The sequence below is a fragment of the Phyllobates terribilis genome, unplaced genomic scaffold (assembly GCF_046119375.1).
Source record: "Phyllobates terribilis strain yellow unplaced genomic scaffold, ASM4611937v1 Scaffold_11__3_contigs__length_659146591, whole genome shotgun sequence".
Taxonomy (NCBI): Eukaryota; Metazoa; Chordata; class Amphibia; order Anura; family Dendrobatidae; genus Phyllobates; species Phyllobates terribilis.
In genome coordinates, this window is record NW_027362771.1 from 282,853,118 (window position 1) to 282,878,195 (window position 25,078).

At 41.2% G+C, this 25,078-nt stretch overlaps 1 protein-coding gene across 2 annotated transcripts in view; it reads right to left on the reverse strand.

The window, feature by feature from the left end:
* CDC123 (cell division cycle 123) overlaps positions 1-25,078 on the reverse strand; it is a 143,113-nt gene that overhangs the window by 105,753 nt on the left and 12,282 nt on the right. Inside the window, exons 2-5 of one of the 2 annotated variants that reach the window (XM_073652383.1) lie at positions 19,914-19,985; positions 18,209-18,269; positions 7,279-7,311; positions 6,761-6,856 (exon numbers count right to left, since the gene is read on the reverse strand). In XM_073652383.1, the coding sequence (XP_073508484.1) occupies positions 6,761-6,856; positions 7,279-7,311; positions 18,209-18,269; positions 19,914-19,985 (262 nt within the window). The remainder of the gene's footprint in view (positions 1-6,760; positions 6,857-7,278; positions 7,312-18,208; positions 18,270-19,913; positions 19,986-25,078) is intronic. The other variant, XM_073652384.1, reaches the window with a different exon arrangement.

Here is a 25,078-nt window from a genome sequence, read left to right on the forward strand (position 1 = left end):
ATGGGTGACATACAGATGCTGTACGTGTTTTTCATAGACCTATAGACTTGTATTGGCCCTTGTCATCCATGCTGCTGGTAAAAAAACGGACATGTGTCCATGCAGTTTGCACAGACACACAAACATGTGCATAGTACCATAGGTTATAATGGGTACTTGTGGCATCTGAAAAAAAACAAATGCTACACGTACCGGAGACACTTACATGTGAAGGGGGCCTATACATATTATTCCTCAGTGCTGTAAATACATGGCACAAAGGAATAAGGCCCATTAGTGAACACCATAAAAAGGAGTAAATCAGTCATTAAGGGGTTAAAGAGGATCGGTCATCCTATTACGCAATATTACAGTGATCTTAGACCTGATGAGACTAGTGTACTTACTTTGAAAATCAATGACAGAATGGCTGTATAATCTTGATATTAAGATGAACATTTTATGAATCCAACTACATAATGAAGTTATTTAGTCTCAGCCCACGAACCCAGCCTGACTGCCAGCTGCAGCTTGTACTGAGCAGTGTGAGATTTCAGCAGCAGGAGGGACACAAATAAGCTGTCAATAAGATTAGTTGGGCAGAGAATGAGTATGGCTATATAATCCTTTATAAAAGTAATCTGACAAGGAGTTTCACAGTAAATACACCAGCGTTATCAGATCTGAAATATATTTAGCAATGTATGCAGGTTGCTTTGTGAAATTTAGTGATATTTCAAGAAAGCTCCTTAAATTAATATCATAGTTTGACAAACTTAACTGGTTACATTTATTAGTGGTCACTGGTTACATTTATTACCAGAATATCCGACATTTAGTTCCCAATATGCCAGGACGCCTTATGTGCCGTCATATCTGCTTTCAGCGCATTGCTGCCTCCTGTTAAAGTTTCACACCACGCTACATTGTTTTGTGATTGATATGTTATTTAATGTATTTCAAAAAGTCACTGATTCAGAAATTTTGCCTTGTGTCAAAAAAAAGCAGACTGTCTTTACAAAGAACTTGTCAGATACTATGCGGCCAATGAACTGAACATCGTGCAGCGAATCCCTGGCTCTAGTTGTATGGAAAAATAAAACTCTTACACAGCAGAAATGCTAGTCACTTCATCAGAGCTCCAAGTGACAAGTTCTTGTCTACATTAAACTGGAAGCAAGCTCAAATTGCCACCGAGTACACAAACCTTACGAAGAGAGCGGAAAATCTTCCCAGCACGTGCAAAGGAAAGAAGAGAAACGTTTTTTAGCCTTTTGGAGAACTATGTATTTTTCTTCCTTTGGCTCTTTGTTCATGGACTACACTGGCAATCAGAAATGATGTCAAGTTGTCCACTCAGAACAGACAGGTTGCTCATGGTTCCCTCTCAGAACTACCATCTATTAAACGCTTGAACACTTACTTCCTTTGGAAGTTTTTTTTTTTTACTGAAATACATACAGTATATTTGAAGATAAAAACAAAAACTATTTTTGCAATTGGGATTCATGAAATGTTTTTGTACTGGTTGCCTTCTACAATCTCTGTGTTACACTTTGTATTGTTGGCTGCAGAATGAGTTATCTGAGATGCTGTCAGTGAGCTTGTTCTGACAGTCTGATGGGAGAATTTGTAACTTTTTTTTTAATCTGTCTATTTCGGAGCTTCTCTCAGCTAATTTATAAACTCAGACTAAATCCAAGTTGAATGTACAGGGAAAGAGTCGGTAAAAGTAAAATAGTGCAAAATTTTAATGAAACCATAAATTGTATAAACTATTCTTAGCCCTAAATACAATACAAGCACTTAAGAGGGAAAAAAAAAAAAAACGGTACCCAAAAGTGACAAGCCCCTTTAAAGGCTAATTTCATTCTGTGCTTGTAGGGTTAGCAGTATGTGGCAGGAAAGATGCAGGCGTCAAATGTATCCATAGGCCTCAATTCACCCTATGGAGGTCAAGTAAGGGCCTTTGATCCTGTTGTGCTGGTATGCACCAGTGTGCCTTTCTTTGATGTAGAGAACAGTGCAGCCGACTGTATTATTCCATACAGCGGGACCTTCTTTGTAAACTACATTTCTACTCATAATTCTTTTCAAATAAGTCCGTCCTGTACAATTAATTTTTTCTCCTTAGATGGGAAATAGTTTGGACTTGATGAAATTAGTGATGGATTTGTTTTGACCTTATGGGCCAAGTTTGAAACTCATCCCATCAATACAAAATAAACTTTTTTTTTTAAATTTAGATAAAAAAAAAAAAAGTTAAATTACAGAGAAATATTCAAATGTCTAATGCTGGTTTCAGCAGTAACAGTATAGCTAAGCTCAAGAATATATCTACATCATCGGCCCTGTCTCTGGCTTTGATGCGGGCTCAGATGCTGAGCCTACGTCTTTCCCCGCACTTAATGGCTGATTAAATTGGCCATCAAGTGCCTCTAACAGCCACCCGCAGCTGTTAACCAGTTAAATACCACTGTCAATCACTGACAGTGGCATTTAACATGCGCAGACATGAAGCCCGTCATACATTCCACCCATCGGGCCCTGTCGAATGATCACGGGGTGTCGAAGGGTTGTCATGACAAAAAGAGAAAAAAATGTGGATAATTTGCACTGCTGGTAAATGAATGTAAATCCAGGATACCAAGTTATAGGATGGCAAGTTTGCATATGTCTTCCTCAGGACATAACCACAGATTGGTTGTCATGCTAGCCGAGGGTCTGCTGAAGACCACCCCCCCCCCATGCCTGTCATGATCGTCCTGTGAATGCCGGCCCATTCACAGTGCTAAAGCCCTGTTATGTGGAACACATGCGATGAGACGATCGCAGCTTCAAAGTCTCCTCAGAGGAATATTGAAGTCAGAAAAAAAAAAAAAAAAAAAAAAAACACAAAAAGTTGAAATCACCCCCCTTTTTCCCCACTGAAAATAATGAAAAAAATACATATTTGGCATCGCTGCGTAGAGAAATGTCCGATCTATCAAAATCTAAAAGCCACTAATACAATCGGTAAACGACGTCACGGAAAAAAATCAAAACGCCAGAATTAGGATTTTTTGGGCCGCCGCAACATTGCAATAAAATACAATAAGAGGCGATTAAAACATCATATCTACCCCCCAAAATGGTTTCAATAAAAACGTCAGCTCAGGGCGCAACAAATAAGCCCTCACCCAGCCCAAGATCCTGAAAAATGAAAAGCTATGGGTCTTGGGAAATGGTGACCTATGCCTGGGGAATCATATTGGCAGGTCAGTTTTAGCATTTAATGAATGGTAAATAAAAAAATCTAACACACAATTGTGTAATTGCACTTGGAATTTTTACCTGTTTTCTAGTACATTATGTGGGAAAAATTAATGGTGTCATTGAAAAGTACAACTTGTCTTGCAAAAAACAAGGCCTCATACGGCCATATTGACGGAAAAATATAAAACAGACAAAAAAAAAAAAACAACTTATGGCTCTTGGAAGAAGGGGGGGGGACAAAAATGAGAAACATCACCCGGGCGGTGAAGGGGTTAAGGACTCGTCAGAGGGCTACCAGAATATGGTAAAGGCCACAGCCCCACTATCAGTATTCAGTCAGTATTTTTTCTCAGGAGTGGGAGCCAAAGGAACAATCAGAGAAAAGGTATAAGGGTGCGTGCACACGGTCAGAAGCCGCCTGCGGCCCCAAAGCTGTGGGATAGCAGCTCGCCCTCAGACTTGAATGGGTGAATCCCATCCGATTTGTGCATGCTGCCACACACTGAATCAGTCAGTGAAAAAAGAAAAAAAAAAATCTGTCATCTGCAATGAATAACATGGGGCAGTGCAGATGACTCAGACGAACCAGAGATATAGTCGGGTGAACGAGCCCTTATAGTGAATTTAACACAGATCATTGGTGCAGGTTTTGACTATTAACAGTTACTGAAAAGTTGATTTTTAAAAAAGACCTGTCACCACAACAAAAGCTGGCAGGTTTTGCCCTTATTAAACAAGAGAACACTCTCATGGTTCAGTAAAACAGCAGATGAATTATTTGGCTACCATTATTCAGCATGACCGGGTGCATAATGAGTTGACAGTATCTAATATAATATGCAGGACATTAATTTTTGCTTTTTTTTAAAAAAAAAAAAAAAATATCCACCATAAGGTTCCACAAATATTTTGAATTGGTGCCAATTTTGATGGGTCTTTATCATGGGGGACGTGGCTCACAGGACTCTACAGGTCTGTGTCGATAGGCTACTCTGCATCATTATCCTGTGATCACCGCCCCCTTGGAAAATACCATAAAAATTAGCACAAAATAAAAAGTGCCCATGTCTCTGCAACCAGAAGATGAACTTAAAAAAACAATACTCAGGAGAGCAACGGGAATAAAATGAGAGCAAGCACTGTCCACTTTTCACCCAGTGACAGGTCATCTTTAAACAATCGTCCTGTCTGAGGATAGCACAGATTTCTAGACCTTCTGTGGAATATAGAAAGGTACAGTGCCGGCAAAAAAAATCTTTACAAGCTCAATGAAACCATAAAATCTCAATATTCAAGTGGATTCAAGTGTTTTATTGTGGATATTTTATTACAATTAGTATTTTGTCATGTCACCCTTACATTTTATCACCATCTGCAGTCGTTTAGGCATGGATTCAGCAAGGCTGGCTAAGTATGTGGAGTCCATGTTTACCCACAGTGTCTTCAGCACCTCCATTAGATTGTTGATGTTGCTGGGTCGTGTCTCTTGAACCTTGTTTTTCATTAAATTCCAGGCATTTTCTATGGGGTTAAGGTCAGGGGAATTACCTGGCCACTCTAAAATGTTAATGTTATGGTCACTGAGAAACTTTCTCACGGCCTTGGCTTTGTGGACAGGGGCTCCATCATGCATAAAGTAATCACACTGATGTATGACCCAAAAAGTAAGCATGTGTTCTTCCAAAACAGTAATATAATTGCTTGCTTTCATAGTTACAATCTTGGGAAGGAAGTACAAACCTGCCCTGCCCATGCTTCCACTGAATGCACCCCACACCATCACACTGTCAGGGTGTTTAACTGTCTTAACTGTATATTTTGGGTCATACCCGTGACACAGTACTCGGACGACGCACAACCTTTGAGCCTCCCCTGACCAGCCTGAAAGTGCTCTCATCACTAAACATCACTTTCTTCCACTCTTCAGATGTCCAATCTTGATATTTATTATAAAAGGCAAGCCTTTTCTTCTTAATTGCTGCTGTGAGCAGGGGCTTCTTTGCGGCACGGCAACTTGGTAGACCCAGGTCCTTCTGCAGGCGGTGACGAATTGTCCTAGTTGCGATGTTCTGGAGGAGAATAGGGTACTTTTTTTTATTATTTCAATGGCAATTATAGAAGGATGTGACATCACTTCACGCTTCAGAAGCTTATCAGTCCTTGGTGAAGTCTTCTTAGGTGCGCCAGAGCCTGACTTCCTCTGCGGTACTATCCCAGGAGGCAATGATGCCGCCGACCGCTTCAGTTGATAAATTGCTTCTCTTGACACTCCCAGATCTCTAGCTACAGCAATCACCGAATCCCCCTTCTCGAGCAGAGTCAAGGCACGGGATTTCTCTTCCATTTTAAGCTTCTTTCAACCCATTGTGGGAGATAATAAAAAACTGAGGGAGATAATAAAAGACTGCCTAATAGCAAAACTGGCTGAGTTGCACATAACCAATGAGAGTGCAGCTTTCGCTTTACCAGATAAGTGAAAACGGAGCGTTGACTGGTTGATATTTGCAACAAAGCCAGCTTTAATATTAGACAGTTTTTTATTATCTTCCCCATTGTGTACACTTTTAAAAAGTGAAATTATGATGTGGATTTTATATGTAAAGATTTTTTTTGCCGGCACTGTATGTGCACCCCGAATCCCAAGTGAAAACTCTGCAGATTCTCCTCAAAACCTTGGGAGTTTCCACACAGCTTCTACACCAAAACTTCAGTAAAAAAGACTCAGTGGCACATAACCTAAAAAGGTGGTAGTGCCAAAAATTGAAAATCCCCTTTGTGCTGATGTAGGGTGTAGGGTGTGGATCCTTTTTGTGGTCTTTAAGCAGAGGATGCCTATAGAAAAAAAAATTATATATCCTGGAAAACCCCTTCAGGTTGTATTGTGCAGAATTAAAGGAGTCTGCTCAGAGTACAGTGTCAGAATACGGCTTCCAATAAATTATCTCTCTATACTGAGGGAGAGGATCCTACCTACTAAGGCAAGGACTCAATATACAGCAATAACTGTAGGAGCAAACAATCCTAAGTACTAAATTCTCAGGAAAAAGCAAGGAGAGATCCAGCATCCAGAAGTCTTCTTTAAAATCAATAATCCTTTATTGGAAAAATATTTTAAAAAAACATATGTACAAAAAGGTCACAACCCCCACGGGGGGAGATGGTGTACAGACGTGTTGCAGACCTTATGGTCCTTAATCACGGTCATACAATATTTTTTATTTTATATTTTTCCAATAAAGGATTATTGATTTTAAAGAAGACTTCTGGATTCTGGATCTCTCCTTGCATTTCCTGACAATTTCCCGGGGCACTGCCGGCTGTTCTGTGCACCTGATGTCTGAGTAAGTTGAGCTGACTATTTTTTTTTTTCCCTTTCTCTTTCTTTTGTTTAGTACTAAACTTTTTTTGATTTTGGGTAGAAATCATTTTTTTTTTTTTTAGGATCTGATGGTGGCTAGGAAAGATTTTTAATGCTATCCTTAAAGTGAATAACACAGGGGGATATGATGAAAATATGGCGAGTTACCCGAGGAGAACTCCAGTTCAGCTTAGGAAAAACACTTCCTCCAAGGGAATTAATAGCTTCTTGGACTTTTGTTGAAAATTCTGGGAACTCAGGGGCCTGAAAGAATAAGATCACAACAAAGTAACAATACCACAGGAACATTCAATGGTTCCAAGCAGGGCTGTGGAGTCGGTAAGCCAAACCTCCGACTCCTCAGTTTCCATGCCACAGACTCCGACTCCGACTCCCTCATACATGGCTCATGTTTAAGTGATAAAATTACTGTAGCACAGATTCATCTCAGCTAAAAGTCTACACGCTTAGATCAGAAACAGGACAGACATTTATAGGACATTTCATAACTTTCCCAAATTCTTCTGAAAAAATATTCCCCACAAACTGCATTGAACTACTGTACCCAATTTATTATATATTTTAGGAGTTGGAGTCGGTCCATTTTATGCCGACTCAGACTCCGACTCCACAGCCCTGGCTCCAAGCATAAAATAAGGTAAAAGTCAACAAATAAAAGAACGTACCGTAAGAGTTGTTGTGTTCTCATCATCTGACCACTGAAGATGGAAAGGGAAGATTCACATCAGATTGTATCAAATGTTAAGACACAGGAATAAATCTAGGACACCGAATATAGTGTGGTGTCTTAATTATTAATTATTTACTAGCTTGAGAACTTCCGTACCATAGTACCCAACCTAAGCAGTATAAACAGCAGGCTACCCAGATTGAAATTTAGCATAAAAACCCATTTCCCTGATGTTACCGACAAGAGGAAGAAACGCATTGGAAGGTAGAAGGACTAATAGGGTAACAAATTGTAAAGATTAGTTGGGAACCGTCCCTATTAGACAAGGCTCCATTAGAGCTTGTTTATCTACCCTCCTGGCACTACTATGTGGCACCAATAGACCCTGGTGAGCTCAAACTGCAAACAGGAAGGTCCCCAAAACAGCACAAGTGCAGCATCTCTGCTAATGTCACTGGTAACTTGGCTATAATGAAGCCTGTTACACCTCGACGAAAATGACTAAATTTCACATTGGTGAGAATGGTGATAAAATTATTCTGTTATGTACATTATAAAAAATAATCTTTACAAAGAAGCATTGGAAGTTATTACCAGACTTGGAGTGGCTGTTTATTTGCATATTGAACAACTCAGCTTATAAGGGTAACCTCAATTTTCAGTCAGAAGGTAGTAGCAAGAGGTTAAAATATCAATGTTTTATTGGTTTATTGTAAAAATGAATAGAATTATCACCCAAAGTGCAATGTGTTATAAAACCACGGATATATCAATGCAACCTGATTTAGCAGACAAAAAAAATTCTCCTGGAATTATTCTTTTCAAATACAAAGTATATTAAAAATATATTAAAAATATTTGACTACAAACGTATCCTGTTAGCATGCCCTGTTTTAACTTCACACAGGGGGCTCAGAGGGCTTACTATTAAATCGCTCAGTTATTTTGCCACAACTCGAGCACTTATATATTAGGGAGGTACTTCTTTTTACCATTTCAACCAGAAAATACTCATTGCTCAATTCATACATGGAGAATAATCATGGGAAATAAATGTCATACCACCCTTAAGTCAGAGTTATCCGAATGGACCAGATGAGTCAATTTAACTATGCGGAAACCTGTGGGCTGCTAATAAGGAGTGATAAGCAGCAGGATTTCCAAATTTGCCTATATACATGAATGTTATGACATTGTATTGATGATATATGAGACTTGAAGCTCAGGTATACTAATGCTTCAGACTCATCAAAACAGGGCAAGCTAATAGGATAAATTTGCAGACAGTTTAATATACTTTGGATTTGAAAAGAATAATTCCAGGAGAATTTTTTTTGTCTGCTAAATCAGGTAACATGGATATATGTATATCCGTAGTTTAATATGCACAGTGCACTTTAATTCTATATGTTTTTACAATAAACAAATAAAACATTGATATTTTAACCTCTTGCTACTACCTCCTTATTTGCATATTGACTAGTGTGTGTATTCATAGGTCAAGGTTTATTACATTGAAAGAGCTCACACTAAGAATAGAGAGACTTCTCCTGTATTTACCCATTGCTACAGCACACTGGGCTGGAGGATAGAAGTCTATTTTCTTTACTGTTCCCTCTCGCAGCCAGAGGTGCTTCTTAGGACAGGAGAATGAGCAATTTTCAAGCAAGTTCATCATGATTAAAAGGAAATATGACCTGGTTTCATTAGCGCGAACTTCTAAAGAGCTTGCATAGTTATCGGGGCATAGGTATAATTCTTTTTTGCGGTTAGTAATCTTTTTATTATACACTGCTCAAAAAAATAGAAGGGAACACTGAAATAACACATCCTAGATCGAAATGAATGAAATATTCTCATTGAATACTTTGTTCTGTACAAAGTTGAATGTGCTGACAACAAAATCATACAAAAATCATCAATGGAAATCAAATTTATTAACCAATAGAGGCCTACAGGCTGATCCAACTTTGATGTAATGTCCTTAAAACAAGTCAAAATGAGGCTCAGTATTGTGTGTGGCCTCCACGTGCCTGTATGACCTCCCTACAACGCCTGGGCATGCTCCTGATGAGGTTGTGGATGGTCTCCTGTGGGATCTCCTCCCAGACTTGGACTAAAGCATCCACCAACTCCTGGACAGTCTGTGGTGCAACGTGACGTTGGTGGATGGAGCGAAACATGATGTCCCAGATGTGCTCAATCAGATTCAGGTCTGGGGAACGGGCGGGCCAGTCCATGGCTTCAATGCCTTCATCTTGCAGGAACTGCTGACACACTCCAGCCACATGAGGTCTGGCATTGTCCTGCTTTAGGAGGGACCCAGGGCCAACCGCACCAGCATATTGCCTCACAAGGGGTCTGAGGATCTCATCTCTGTACTTAATGGCAGTCAGGCTACCTCTGGCGAGCACATGGAGGGCTGTGCGGCCCTCCAAAGAAATGCCACCCCACACCATTACTGACTCACTGCCAAACCGATCATGCTGAAGGATGTTGCAGGCAGCAGATCGCTCTCCACGGCGTCTCCAGACATGTGCTCAGTGTGAACCTGCTTTCATCTGTGAAGAGCACAGGGCACCAGTGGAGACTTTGCCAATCCTGGTGTTATGTGGCAAATGCCAAGCGTCCTGCACGGTGTTGGGCTGTGAGCACAACCCCCATCTGTGGACGTCGGGCCCTCATACCACCCTCATGGAGTCGGCTTCTAACAGTTTGTGCAGACACATGCACATTTGTAGCCTGCTGGAGGTCATTTTGCAGGGCTCTGGCAGTGCTCCTCCTGTTCTTCCTTGCACAAAGGCGGAGGTATCGGTCCTGCTGCTGGGTTGTTGCCCTCTTATGGCCCCCTCCACGTCTCCTGATGTACTGGCCTGTCTCCTGGTAGAAACTCCAGCCTCTGGACACTAAGCTGACAGACACAGCAAACCTTCTTGCCACAGCTCGCATTGATGTGCCATCCTGGATGAGCTGCACTACCTGAGCAACTTCTGTGGGTTGTAGAGTCCGTCTCATGCTACGAGTGTGAAAGCACAACCAACATTCAAAAGTGACCAAAACATCAGCCAGAAAGCATTGGTACTGAGATGTGGTCTGTGGTCCTCACCTGCAGAACCACTCCTTTATTGAGTGTGTCTTGATAATTGCCAATAATTTCCATCTATTGCCTATTCCATTTGCACAACAGCATGTGAAATTGATTGTCAATCAGTGTTGCTTCCTAAGTGGACAGTTTGATTTCACAGAAGTTTGATTTACTTGGAGTTATATTCTGTTGTTTAAGTGTTCCCTTTATTTTTTTGAGCAGTGTATACACTAAAATATATATACACACATATATATATATAATATATATACACACACACACACACACACCCCCTCAGGTGTCTGTCAGTGTGGATTACAACGGAATGGTCTTTTGACCTCATGTATGGTGTGCACGTGTCGCCTCTGTGGCAAGTGAGATTCATGTAGACCAGAAGGTTTACAGTTTAGGTGTTGTCAAGCTCACTTCTCACCGATATGTTACAGTAACATGGTCAATTACAATTCATAAAGTTTATTCCTATCCTACAGAGCCATGTCAGAATTAAAAAATATGGCATGACTAAGGTCCTGGAAGGCTGCACTTTTGGTGAAGGAGCCAGCTGGATGAGTTAGGGGTGCATCCTTTTCACCCTCTTCCTCCACAGAGCACGCTGGTTACTCACCTGTCCGATATATAGGTCTCCTCTCTGCCATGGCTGACTCTCTCTGCTCTCCTCAATATCAGGTTACTATAGTAACCACATGAGCACCCCTGATGTCATCTTCCAAAGCCTCATAAAGCCCACTCAGGAGACTACTCACTGCCTGAGTATTCAGGTGGCGTCCACACACTACTACTACGTGCGTTCCAAGAGTTTACAGTTCTACTATTAAAAAAAAAAAGGCTACGAAATTAAGAGAGGGAGCCCATTTTCACGAAGAATAGAAAATCCATAAAAACAACTTTATCAAAAATATTTTAAAATGCTCAATGGCATCCTCACACATCATTAAATGTAACAATAATGTATAGGTGGATATTATGAGCGAGCAAAAATTGGTGTAAATACACCTACATAGGCCTTAGGGTAGAAAAAAAAGATATGACCATACAAAAAGAATAACAAAATAGCCACAAGATCAAAGTAAACATAATTGAACAAGGCCCTATCTAAAGTCCTAAATATATCCGTAAAGATATCCTACCTAGCTGTGGAGGTTGGCACCCTACAATGCCCAATAATAGTGCCCTTCTCAACGGTGACTATCCCTACCCCAATTATATTTGTATTGATCTTGTTGTGGTTGTTTTGTTATTCTCTGGCTAAATGGATATGTGGCACTCCTATACTGTGTTGGTGTACAAGAAGGATGCCACTCTGTAATATAAAATACATAAATTATATATATATATATATATATATATATATATATATATATATATATATATATATATCAAAAGTACTTAGCACTGAAAGGAGTGGGATGTTTCTTTTTTAATTTTGTAAGCAATCCACAAGTGGTGTTGAAATTATTATAATGTTTCGATTCCCTGGACCTTCATCCGATACAGATTTCTGCTGTAGGTTTAGAAATAGACCTGCGCTGAAGCACTATTGTGAAGCCACCATAGTCACTGTGTGCAAGGCAGGTTTATTTCTATTTTTTCCCCATTCTTTTGAGTGCCAAGTACTTGCTATTTTCTGTGTCTAGTCATATTTTTTGCTTGCGTAGGTGTATTTACACCAATTTTTGCCTATACATTGTCTTATACAGTTAGGTCCATATATATTTGGACAGAGACAACATTTTTCTAATTTTGGTTCTAGACATTACCACAATGAATTTTAAACAAAACAATTCAGATGCAGTTGAAGTTCAGACTTTCAGCTTTCATTTGAGGGTATCCACATTAAAAAATTGGATGAAGGGTTTAAGAGTTTCAGCTCATTTACATGTGCCACCCTGTTTTTAAAGGGACCAAAAGTAATTGGACAATTGACTCCAAGGCTATTTCATGGACAGGTGTGGGCAATCCCTTCGTTATGTCATTCTCAATTAAGCAGATAAAAGGCCTGGAGTTGATTTGAGGCATGGTGCTTGCATTTGGAAGGTTTTGCTGTGAAGTAAACATGCGGTTAAAGGAGCTCTCCATGCAGGTGAAACAAGCCATCCTTAAGCTGCAAAAACAGAAAAAACCCATCCGAGAAAGTACTACAATATTAGGAGTGGCAAAATCTACAGTTTGGTACATCCTGAGAAAGAAAGAAAGCACTGGTGAACTCATCAATGCAAAAAGACCTGGGCGCCCACAGTATACAACAGTGGTGGATGATCGCAGAATAATCTCCATGGTGAAGAGAAACCCCTTCACAACAGCCAACCAAGTGAACAACACTCTCCAGGAGGTAGGCGTATCAATATCCAAATCTACCATAAAGAGAAGACTGCATGAAAGTAAATACAGAGGGTTCACGGCACGGTGCAAGCCACTCATAAGCATCAAGAAGAAAAAGGCTAGACTGGACTTTGCTAAAAAACATCTAAAAAAGCCAGCACAGTTCTGGAAGAACATTCTTTGGACAGATGAAACCAAGATCAACCTCTACCAGAATGATGGAAAGAGAAAAGTATGGCGAAGATGTGGTACAGCTCATGATCCAAAGCATACCACATCATCTGTAAAACACGGCGGAGGCAGTGTGATGGCTTGGGCATGCATGGCTGCTAGTGGCACTGGGTCACTAGTGTTTATTGATGATGTGACACAGAACAGAGGCAGCCGAATGAATTCTGATGTATTCAGAGCCATACTGTGTGCTCAGATCCAGCCAAATGCAGCCAAACTGATTGGTCGTCGTTTCATACTACAGATGGACAATGACCCAAAACATAAAGCCAAAGAAACCCAGGAGTTTATTAAAGCATAGAAGTGGAATATTCTTGAATGGCCAAGTCAGTTACCTGATCTCAACCCAATTGAGCATGCATTTCACTTGTTAAAGACTAAACTTCAGACAGAAACGCCCAGAAACAAACAGCAACTGAAAACCACCGCAGTGAAGGCCTGGCAGAGCATCAAAAAGGAGGAAACACAGAGTCTGGTGATGTCCATGAGTTCAAGACTTCAGGCAGTCATTGCCAACAAAGGGTTTTCAACCAAGTACTAGAAATGAACATTTTATTTACAATTATTTAATCTGTCCAATTACTTTTGGTCCCTTTAAAAACAGGGTGGCACATGTAAGGAGCTGAAACTCCTAAACCCTTCATCCAATTTTAATGTGGATACCCTCAAATGAAAGCTGAAAGTCTGAACTTCAACTGCATCCGAATTGTTTTGTTTAAAATTCATTGTGGTAATGTCTAGAACCAAAATTAGAAAATGTTGTCTCTGTCCAAATATATATGGACCTAACTGTATATAATTATGTATGGGGACGCCATTGATAATTTTTAAATATTTTTATTATCAATAAAGTTGTTCTTAGGGGTGGGGGATCTATTCTATTTTTCATATTGCTAGGTTATGCTGCAACTATACATGGTGTGCCTCCACACAAACTCTTGCTGTTCCAAGGTGCTATCTGCACACTCAGCTCTGCTTCCACAAGATATAAGTATGACATATCAGCTCCACTGTTCCAAGGTGCGGTCTGCACACTCGGGTCAACTACAACAAGGTACCTGTCTGCCACGTCTGCTCTGATGTTCCAGTGTTCTTTTCATACATTTGGATCTTCTGCAACAAGGTGCCTGTATGCTGTTCCATGGTGCAGTCCATACAGTCGGCTCTGCTACAGCACACTAGCTGTCTGACTTTTCAGCCTTGTTGCTCCAAGGTACTGTCGGCACCGCTACCATGAAGTTGCCTATCTACATCACTTTGCTGATCTGAGGTGCCTGATTGCATATCCAGTTCTGCTTATACTGTGTTCTGTTAATTATAGTGTCTGGCTTATCCAGCTCCACTGCATCCACTGTTCAGTCCGTGCTCTCAACTCTGACATTCAGCTTAGAGAATCAACCTCAACAGGTGAGTGTATAGTAGGGAACTACAGCATGGCCCTATTCACTTTTTATATTGGTGGTCACTTTTATCTTCTAATCAACTAATAAAGTCCTAAAATGGATTTTCCTTAACTATGCATTAATTTTAGTTTTTAAACACATACGTAATGGTTTTGGCTTTTTTGTTTACAGTTAGACCACTAAGGAGGGGCATACTTAATGGTTTTGGACTTTTAGGGCTGTTCCCCTGCCTCTCGGATTTCTGCTGATCTGATAGGTCATGAATTTCAGATCAGGGGGTATTATACACCCGACAGCCCCACTATTATCAGCTCCGGCCAGAAGTAAATCGTGAACTGATCTGCACAGCACAGCTTCATGCACTGTGTAGTGGCCACTGCCGAGAAGTGCAGCTCAGATCCAACTTAAGGTTATACTGAATCAATTTAATCCAGGGTCCACCCCACACTAATTCTGCCTCTTTGCATTGACAGACGACTTTCAGGAAGGGAGGTTGGTGGACCAAATGATACAAGCTATCAATCTATGCAGGGCTGTGGAGTTGGTAAGCCAATCCTCCAACTCATCAATTTCCATGACACCGACACCAACTCTGACTCCGACTCCCTCATACATGGCTCATGTTTAAGTAATAAATTTACTGTAGCACACATTCATCTCAGCTAAAAGTCTAGACCCTTAGATCAGGAATAGGACATTTCATAACTTTCCCAAATTCTTATGAAAAAAATATTCCCCACAAACTGCATTGTGCTACTGTACCCAATTTATTATAGGAGTCTCAGTTGGTCCATTTTATACCGACTCCACCAAAATAGGCTCTGACTCCACCACTAAGACTCCACAGCCCTGAATCTATGAGATACGATACTTGAAAGAGAATATAGGCAAATCAGACTTCTTGTATATATCAGTATTACCCATTGATGCACTGGACTAAATCAATTCGGGAACAAGTAGACTAACCAACAAGAAAAACCCGAACAAAAGAGATCAAGATAGAAGAAGAGGGTAAATTAAAAATCCTTTAATGAATCATGGTTAGGCCAGTGGCTCACATTAGGGAAGTATAGACAAGTGAAAATGATAATAAACCATTGTACAATTCTCATGGGCATAAGATATATGCTGATACAGATCTATATAAATAATGTGATATATGATTATACAGGACATCTAATTTCATACATAGCATGACACATACAAAAACATATCAAGTTAATTAGTCAAAAATGGCTTCACCAAGCTGAAAAAGTGCCTTGAGAAAGTCAATAAATAGCTAAAGTGCCGTGCACAGATGTAAACACTAGGACCAATAGCACCAGCAGGGTATGCCAAAAGAGTTTCCAATTTGTGACGTATCCATTCACGATATGAACAATATACAATGTGCCAAATGTAAATACATGCTATGAAGTTGGAAAGAGACCTTCTCAAGTCATACCTATGTGGTCCAGGAGAGTTGTATGGCGCCTACCCCGACGCGCATTTCGGCATAGAGCCTTCATCAAGTCTGGCCTTGAACAGAATGTGGGACTTGGAGGTAAGATACCTCCATCCTTTAGGCCAAGATCTAAGAAATTTCTACCCGTGTCCACATGCTCCAACATTGATTTGTTTGTTCAAATGGTTAGTTAGGAATTTGCCAAAATTCCTAATTTTATCTCAAATAACTTAACTTGGAATGAGAGACACAGCTTGAAATGATTGCAGAACTTGAACGATGTGGTGTTCAAGCCAGCGGATAGGGGGAGGGGGGGGGGGGATTTGGTGGTATGGCCTAAAACTATGTATGAAGCAGAAGCTTTTAAAGCTTTTAAACAACTTAGAAATAAAACATGCTATTTAAAATTAACTTACAACCCTCTCTCTAAATTTCAGAGTGAATTTTCCAAATTGTTATTACAAGCGAAGGCCAATGAGATCATTACCAAGGAGGTGTACTTGGCATTATTAGTGGAAGAACCAACGATTTCTACTTTATATTTATTACCTAAAATACACAAAAACAGCAGTGTACCACCAGGGAGACCTATTTCAGGTAGGGGAAACTACCTTGAATCAGTGAATAAATATATTGATGCCCAACTACAGCCCCTTGTGGAAGTATTGCCATCTTACATTAAAGGACACTGACTTCCTTAAAAGAATCGATGGGCTTCATTATTGACGAAAATGCAATATTAGTAACTTGCGACGTAGAATCCCTCTACACCAATATCCAGAATATGGATGGTGTAGGGGCGGTTAAATTTTTCCTTGATGTATCATCTAGTCCTCCTGCGTTCAATGAGTTTCTGGTTCAACTGTTTTTTTCTGTTTAAGGGGTCCTTCTACCTGCAGCTCCAGGGCACGGCCATGGAGGCCTCGTTTGCACCGTCGTACGCTAATTTATTCCTGGGGCTGTGGGAGAGGGAACTCTTTTTGTCGGATCAGTACACATCAACTGACCGCGTACCCATTTGGGCGCGGTACATTGATGACGTATTTATGATCTGGCAGGATTCTATTGAATCTCTTGAATCATTTATGACACTGTTGAACCAGAACTCCCTGAACATAAATTTGACCTATGATTATGACAGGACTTCTATAGAATTTCTGGATGTTCTGGTGACAAGAGACATCAATAATTGTCTACAAACAAACCTTTTTCGTAAAGCCACGTCTGTCAATGCGCTTCTTCAAGCATCATTGTCACATTGTCCACCTGCCATGGTTAAATCAATTCCAACCGGTCAATTTCTCCGTATCCGCAGGATATGTTCCAACACTGATGATTTTGAACAACAAGCCCTTGACTTAAAACAAAGATTTGTCGATAGAGGATATAGTCGTTGTGCGATTAAGAGAGCTTATAACAGAGCCCGACACACCCCTCGACATCAAATTCTATATGAAAAGCCATCATCCCCATCATCGAAACAAGTAAGATTTATTACATCTCATCAAGGACAAACGGACACAGTACGGAGTAGTTTGAATAAATTTTGGCCCCTTTTAATGGCTGACCCTATTCTTTCAGCTTAGTGAAGCCATTTTTGACTAATTTTGACTAATTGACTTGATATGTTTTTCTATGTGTCATGATATGTATGAAACTTGATGTCCTGTATAATCATGTATCACATTATTTATATAGATCTGTATCAGCATATATCTAAAGCCCCCGTCTCACATAGCGAGATCGCTGCTGTGTCACGGTTTTGGTGACGCAACAGCGACCTCACCAGCGATGTCGCTATGTGTGACACTTTGCAACGATCAGGCCCCTGCTGTGAGGTTGCTGATCGCTGCAGAATGTCCTGGACCATTTTTTGGTGGTTGCCCTCCCGCTGGTCAGCACACATCGCTGTGTGTGACCAGCGGGAGCAGCGATCAGGCTGGTAACCATGATAAACAGCGGGTTACTAGGTGCGCGTGTGCCCCTAGTAACCCGATTTTTACCATGGTTACCAGCCTGCTCCTGCTTCAGCAGGCTGGTAGCAGGAGCAGGACATCGTGGAAAGATTCTTTCCACGATGTCGCTGCTCCCCTGATCGTTGGTGAGCCTGCCTGTTTGACAGCTCACCAGTGACCACATAGCGACGCAGCAACGATCCCTGACAGGTCGTATCGCTGTCGGGATCGCTGCAGTTTCGCTAAGTGTGACGGGGCCTTTATGCCCATGAGAATTGTACAATGGTTTATTATCATTTTCACTTGTCTATACTTCCCTAATGTGAGCGCCTGTCTCTGCAGTGCCACCCACTGGCCTAACCATGATTCATTAAAGGTTTTTTAATTTACCCTGTTCTCCTATCTTGATCTCTTTTGTTCGGGTTTTTCTCGTTGGTTAGCCCTGAATCTATGTATAAACAAGTTACCTGCACCTCTTCTTCCTCATTACTGTTCAGATCTGGCTGAGAACATCCCACAGAATCTTCCCTGCATGAGAGAAGAGGAAGAAATATATTAGCTTCATAAATAACTCAGAACTTTCTTCAAATCTGCAACATAATATTGTTACCAGGCATGCAAAAGTTAGTACAGTCATTTTTTGTGTGGGCATGCAAAATTATAAAGAGATGTTTTATTAAAGGAGTCATCCCAATATCAGAGTGGAAAACTCTTCTCCATTCATCATCTAGGTGACTTTCAGAGATAGCCTTTTCCAGCAGTCACGTAGAGAATGAATGAAGCAGAGTGTGCATGCCTGATCTCCACTTCTCTCTGGGGCTCCCGCTGAGAGCAGAGATAAAGGAGAACTTTCAATTTTCTGCTGCTAAGCATTGCAGCAACTAATCATGGAGCCAAGTGGCACATGCTGTATACATTTTCAGAGCTGCTGAGCTCAGCGATTGGCTGCAGCGGTGATGTGCGCTATAGTTGTGACGTCACTGCTGCAGAGTGTAAAGAAAGATCGGAGCAGCAGCAGTCAGCGCTGACCCAGGAAGGGTGAGTAATGCCTCCGTTGTTTGACTTCCTACCTATACAAGCCTTTGCTCAAATAAAATGTTTATCACCTTTAACTGCAATACACATGAAATTGTTATGACAATCGTTTGAAATTAGTTGCCGGTTTTCTTACCTAGAAAGCCTGAACTACTGCTTCTAGCAGACCGTACAGTCTGACGTATACAATGTAATGATATTCAAATTATTAGGTCACATATACAAGACTTCTCACAGACTGTATGGTTGTCTGGGTCAGTACCGCCCAGTGTGTCTACTAGGAACGCTCTACATCCAATGTAAAATCTGCTGGACAGAAAAACAGGCAGCGACACCCTAGTATACCGCAAAATAAAAATACAGCACTCTCGTACCCCCATACATTGTCATTGTATTTTTGTTTAGTTTGCTTCCAATTGCAGGTCCGTTTTTGAGCCACATCCAATCGTGTATATAAAACATTGCCCTTGATTTTTTTAAGAAGCACTCCCATCAACATTTTTAACCTCTTAATATAATGCAATCATCATATTATACAGCACTGTGCACTTACAATTGCTCATTTTGCCTTTCTACCCAGATTATTATTTTCTTTTCCATTAGATCTATGACATCACATGATTAAACACTGACTGGCTGAAGCTCTAGGTAGAAACAGGAGGTCAATTTTCCCTGTACGAGTCATCAGTCACTGCAAAAGTCCCTGGCAGGGGGAGGAGGGAGCAGCCGGGTCAGGAGTTCAAGAAGGAAATGACTCATGCAGGGACAAGGGACTCCCTGTTTCTACAGAGCAGAGAAAAGGAGAAGAATTAGCTGGGTAGAAAGGCAAAACGAGCAATTGTAAGTACACAGTGCTATATAATATGATGATTGCAATGTACTAAAGGGATAAAACCTTTGATGGGAGGAGTGCTTCTTTAATAGACATTTGGCATGTATTGTATTTTTTTTTCTGCTACACAAGCCTAAACTACGCAGTTAAATTATTTAATAAAATCCAAAAGCATTAACTAAGATTATGAGATTTTACTGGCAAATTTAGCAGATTTCCATTCCATTGACATAGCCCTGAATAATACAGAAAATATACTCATTCTAGATTTTGGTTTACATTAATATGGAAACAATAAGCTGTACCTTCCAGAGACCACAAGTGTGCCATCATCAAGCAAATAGTCCTTTACATTTTCTGGCAAGGGTATAACAACACTAAAAAAGGAAAAATAAATATATTGTGGTTATTTCAGATTTCTAAGTAGCAGATGGTAACAACAAACTTACACAGAGAGGTGAAAACTTGCTTCACTACTGATGGGGGGAGGATTTCCTATTACCGAGTTTAATGGGTTATTCTCAAGTTCTTTAATGGGTAACATTGAAAAGCTCACATAGAAATAAGCAACATTGCATTTTACATCTTATCAAAATTCAAGAAGGCAGGGGCTTTCAATTTTATTGTTCACTGCTCGTTGCCTAGCTTAGCAGCCACCTCTGCAGTGGTGGCCAGTCTGGTAGGCAAGGAGAACAGCACTTAGAAGCTCTCTCCAATACAGCTTGTAAGTGCTGCTCTGCAGCTGGCCAGATCACTTGCCAAATTGGAGAGCCAGTGACACAAAAATGTCACTGGCTGGTCATTTAGTCATTCAGGAACGCACCGACTTCGGCAAGCAGGAATCCGGCAGGCAGGGGAGCAATCTGCTGAAGACTGAACATTAGGCAACCCATTTAATATTCAGAAAATAAAACAGATGCTAAAAATCTGATCACTTTTTGGAACATCTAACTGGATTAAATATCCTGCTGTTTAACCTTTAGACAGTATTAGGCAATGTTCACACAGAGTTTTTTGAGGAGTATTTTGGATTGGATCCACTTCAAAAACCATTTCAAAGATCACTTGAAAGAATCTTTCCAAGGGAAATCCATGTTGCTGTTCATAGGAGTTTTTTTTGAGTGTCTATTTTCTTAAAAAGAGGTTTTGAAAAACAACTGGTGAAAAAAAGAAAGTGCATGTCACTTCTGAGGAATATTCCTCCTGGAATCTCTTAAGTTTGGTACGTCAAGTCAAAAGGGTGCAAAAAGAATGACAAAATAAATAACAAAAATGATTAGACAAAAAGGTTATATAGGGATTCTTAGGTGCACAACAGGGACAGACAACTCGTGAGTGGGGGCGCCATTATCGAACTATCTCAGGGTACCACCCCCGTGGTAGGATGGGTAGTCTTAGGGACAACGTAGGTACAGTTTGGTCCCTTCATTCCTGATTGCATGTCCCTATTTGTTCATTTATGAATCTATACACTGCATCCCTTATTTGTTAGTCTAAAATCTACACAGAAAAAGAAATACCAATAGTGTGAGACTAAATAGCCCATGAATACCGTATAATTAACAATCATACCAAAGGATGTATTCAAAACAAGGCAAAAGCATAATATGATCATTTTTTTGATCCATAATCAAACCAGATAAAATGAATGCACAACGTACAATTAAAAACACAAAATATATAAAAAAATATATATATGGGGGGGGGGGGGGGGGGAATCAGAGTGTGCAAGATGGAATTATAGAATTTATAATGCAATTAATATACAGAGTATAATGTATCAGAAAAAAAAAAAAAAGTTGTACTTGTGCGAGTAGAGGAGCCATGTAATATGGCGTCTCTTCATGGTTAGTCTTGACAGCTGCGCTTGCCCTATTTATATTTCACCATATCCCCTCCACTTCAATCCCTGACGAAGCGATAGCGAAATGCGCGTTGGAGTGGTGTGAGGGGATCGGTGGTGTGTTATTTGGTTGGTATACATGATTTTACATTAACTATTGTTGCACAAGTTGTCTTATTATTATTATGCATTATCAGGATTGATTGTGGCTGCGATCAATATATTGTCTTTAGTAAGTGCTTCTTATAGTCTTTTTTATTATACCGTTCAAACATTCTCCACTGTGACATTATTTTTACATATGTATATTTAGACTAATGCACAATACACTTTTTTTTAATTATTTATTGATAATTATTTTTTTTGGCTTGTTTACAGCACTTGTTACATTTGTAGCAAATCATAGGCAAATATTCTCTATTTATTCAGTCTCCTGATTCATTATTTTGGTACAATTTTTTCTGGTGCATTATACTCTGTTTTGTACATTAATTGCATTATAAATGCTATGTGTTCTACCCTCCTTTTTCCATCTTGCACACCCTGATCCCCTCATATAGATTTTTATATTTTGTGTTTTTAATTGTATGTTGTGCATTCATTTTATCATGTCTCTTGATTATGGATCAATAAAATTATCACATTATACCTTTAACTTGTTTAAATACATCCTTTGGTATGGCTGTAAAATCTACACTTTACTGGAGAAAGATCACATGGTATTGGGATGCCTTTCCCTTACTATAGACGTTTACCTATATGATCGGGATATGTTGTTATAGAGAGATAAATTTGTTATATCATCTCCGATAACACAGTTCTTTGCCTATGCCGTCTTAGGGGCTTAAAGGGAATCCCAGGGATAGATGATGCACAAGTGGGGGTGCCATTATCGTATATCACTTTAGGGTGCCAACCTCCGCTGGTAGGAAAGGGTGTAATAGGTGATCTCTTCCTGCTATTCCCTTTCTGTTGTTGTGAAAAATTACTATTTATCGTTGTGCACTTCTTACTCTCCTATACACTTACTTTGTATTCACTTTGCTTCTATATGGACAATTTTATATACACCTGATAAAGGTTACATTTTAAAGGGTTTTTCCGTATGTTAGTCCTCTAAAAATGCCAAAAACACACCACACCTCTTCAAAAACCTCTGTGTCAAAGTTCTTCAGGAGATAAAAGTAAAATTTCCCCAAAAAAGGAACATTTCCTGAAGCAATTACCATTAGGTTCTGTTCACACTCTTTTCTGCAGTTCGGGTGATTCAGTCTGTATCGCCATTAAAGGAGAATCAGATGAATTCACGACAGGGCCATGGACTACAATGACACGAATAGAGATTTAGAGATTTTTTAACATGTCCAGACGAGCACAGAACTGTAGCAGACTGTTTCTGTGCCCATCTGAACATTTTTAGAAATTGAACTGCAGTCCATGGGGACATTGGGGGTCCGGGTTAAAACGTTTTTTTTTTTTTTGGAGGATTCAGACAGAATCACCTGAATGCACTGCAGAAATAGTGTCAACATACAGTGAAGGAAATAATTATTTGATCCCTTGCTGTTTTTGTAAGTTTGCCCTATGACAAAGACATGAACAGTCTAGAATTTTAAGGCTATGTGCCCACGATGCAGAAATGAAGCAGAAAATTTCTGCATCTCCCTGGCAGAAAAAACGCATGCAGATTGTACATGCGTTTTTCCTGCGGAATACATGCGAATTCACATGCGTTAATGTGTTTCAGCATGCGGACTGACAAGCACTTTCCAGGCGATAGCATCAATTGGAAAGTGCTTGACTAGGTCACACTATATAAATCCATGCAAACAGCATGGATTTATACAGTGTGACCGAAAAAATAAAGCTATACTTACCTCAGATGCCGCCGCGCTCCTTCCGGGTTGAAGGCATCTCGCGAGACATGACCGCGACGTCATCTCAGGTCCTGGAAGGAGAAGCGCTGCAGGGGCCGCCGGACAGGTGAAGATAAAAAATAAATAAATAAAGTTTACAGGTACAATGGCACCCAGGTCTGGAGGAGAGTCTCCTCTCCTCCAGAACTGGGTACCATCCGCACATTGAAACGCATATTATCCGCTTGTACAAATGTACAGACACGGATTCTATGCGTCTCAATGCAAGTCAATGGCGGCAATTCCGCTGCGCTTCCGCAAAATTAATGAACATGCTGCGGATTTATGAGCGCTGCAGAAACGCTGCGGAAAAATCCGCAGCATGTGCATTGACATTGCGGAATGCCATTGGGGACCATGGGGTGCGGATTACCAAGCGTTTTTGAGAGAGTGAATGCCTGGAGGGGCGTAACTAAGTATCCACCTGATCCGACCAAGGTCGCACGACGGCATACGACGCCAGTGCACCAAGGAGGAACCGAGCAGAGGGACCAGGTGCTACTCCAGGTCCGACCCCGGACACGGCTGTTGACCCACACCGGGGAATACAGGAACAGGCAGGTTAGGCTGGCACACCGACTGGTGGGTATAGGCAGACAAGGCTGGTATGCAGACGGGTGGATGCCGGCAAGCACGACTGGTATGCAAACAGGGAGGTACTGGCAGGTACGGCCGGTATGCAGGCAGGTGGATGCTGGTAAGCACGACTGGTATGCAGGCAGGGAGGTACTGGCAGGTACGACAGGTTGGAGCACAGAGTGGATAGGACCCAGTACAGACTGGCACTCAGGAACAGAACCGCAGATGCGGTGGACAAACACAGCAGAGTGAGGCCGCCCGGCGCGGAGAGCGGAGCAGGATGAGACTGCCGGAGCGGTGGGCAAAGGGTCAGAGCAGAGCGAGACTGCCGGAGCAGTGGGCAAAGGGTCAGAGCAGAGCGAGACTGCCGGAGCAGTGAGCAAAGGCAGAGCAGGCAAGAACCGCCGGAGCGGTGAGCAAAGGCAGAACAGGCAAGAACCGCCGGAGCGGTGAGCAAAGGCAGAACAGGCAAGAACCGCCAGAGCGGCGAACAAGCAGAAACCGCCGGAGCGGCAGAGCAGAGGAGACAGGGCTCTGTTCACACGGAACAGACTGAAAGGGAAAGGCAGAACCTGATACCCACAGGGTACTTGCAGTGAAGTAGCGAGTGGACCACAAACTCACAAACGGAAGTACAGTGACAACGAGCAGGAGTTAGGTACGAGTTCAGACTCTGCAGAAAAAGGGTAGATATGGGCGTAGAGAGAAACGGGAAACAGGCTGGAAGATAGTTAGGGCAGGAACAGACACAGACAACAGATCTAGGTATGCGGCCCCTAGAGGGCAGAAGGAACAGGCTAAGAGCGTGTTCACACGGGCTGGGAATTACAGCCTCCAGGAAAGGCAGAAAGACAGCTGGCTAGAGTGCACAGACAGGACACAGTTCAGACACAGGAACTGATACCGCAAGGCAGGAAACAGACAGGACCTGGCACATCAGTGACTAGAAGCCAACTGACAGAACAAGATGCTCAGGCAAGGATTCCAAGGAGGAGCTGGTTTAAATACCAGGTGACAGACAGCAATAGGCTGAGGACGCATTAGGGGTGTGTCTGCAGCAGCTACAAGAAACAGGAAGTTCGGCGGGCGTCGCCCTAAGCAGCCAGAGCAGAGCAAAGCAGACAGTATGGAA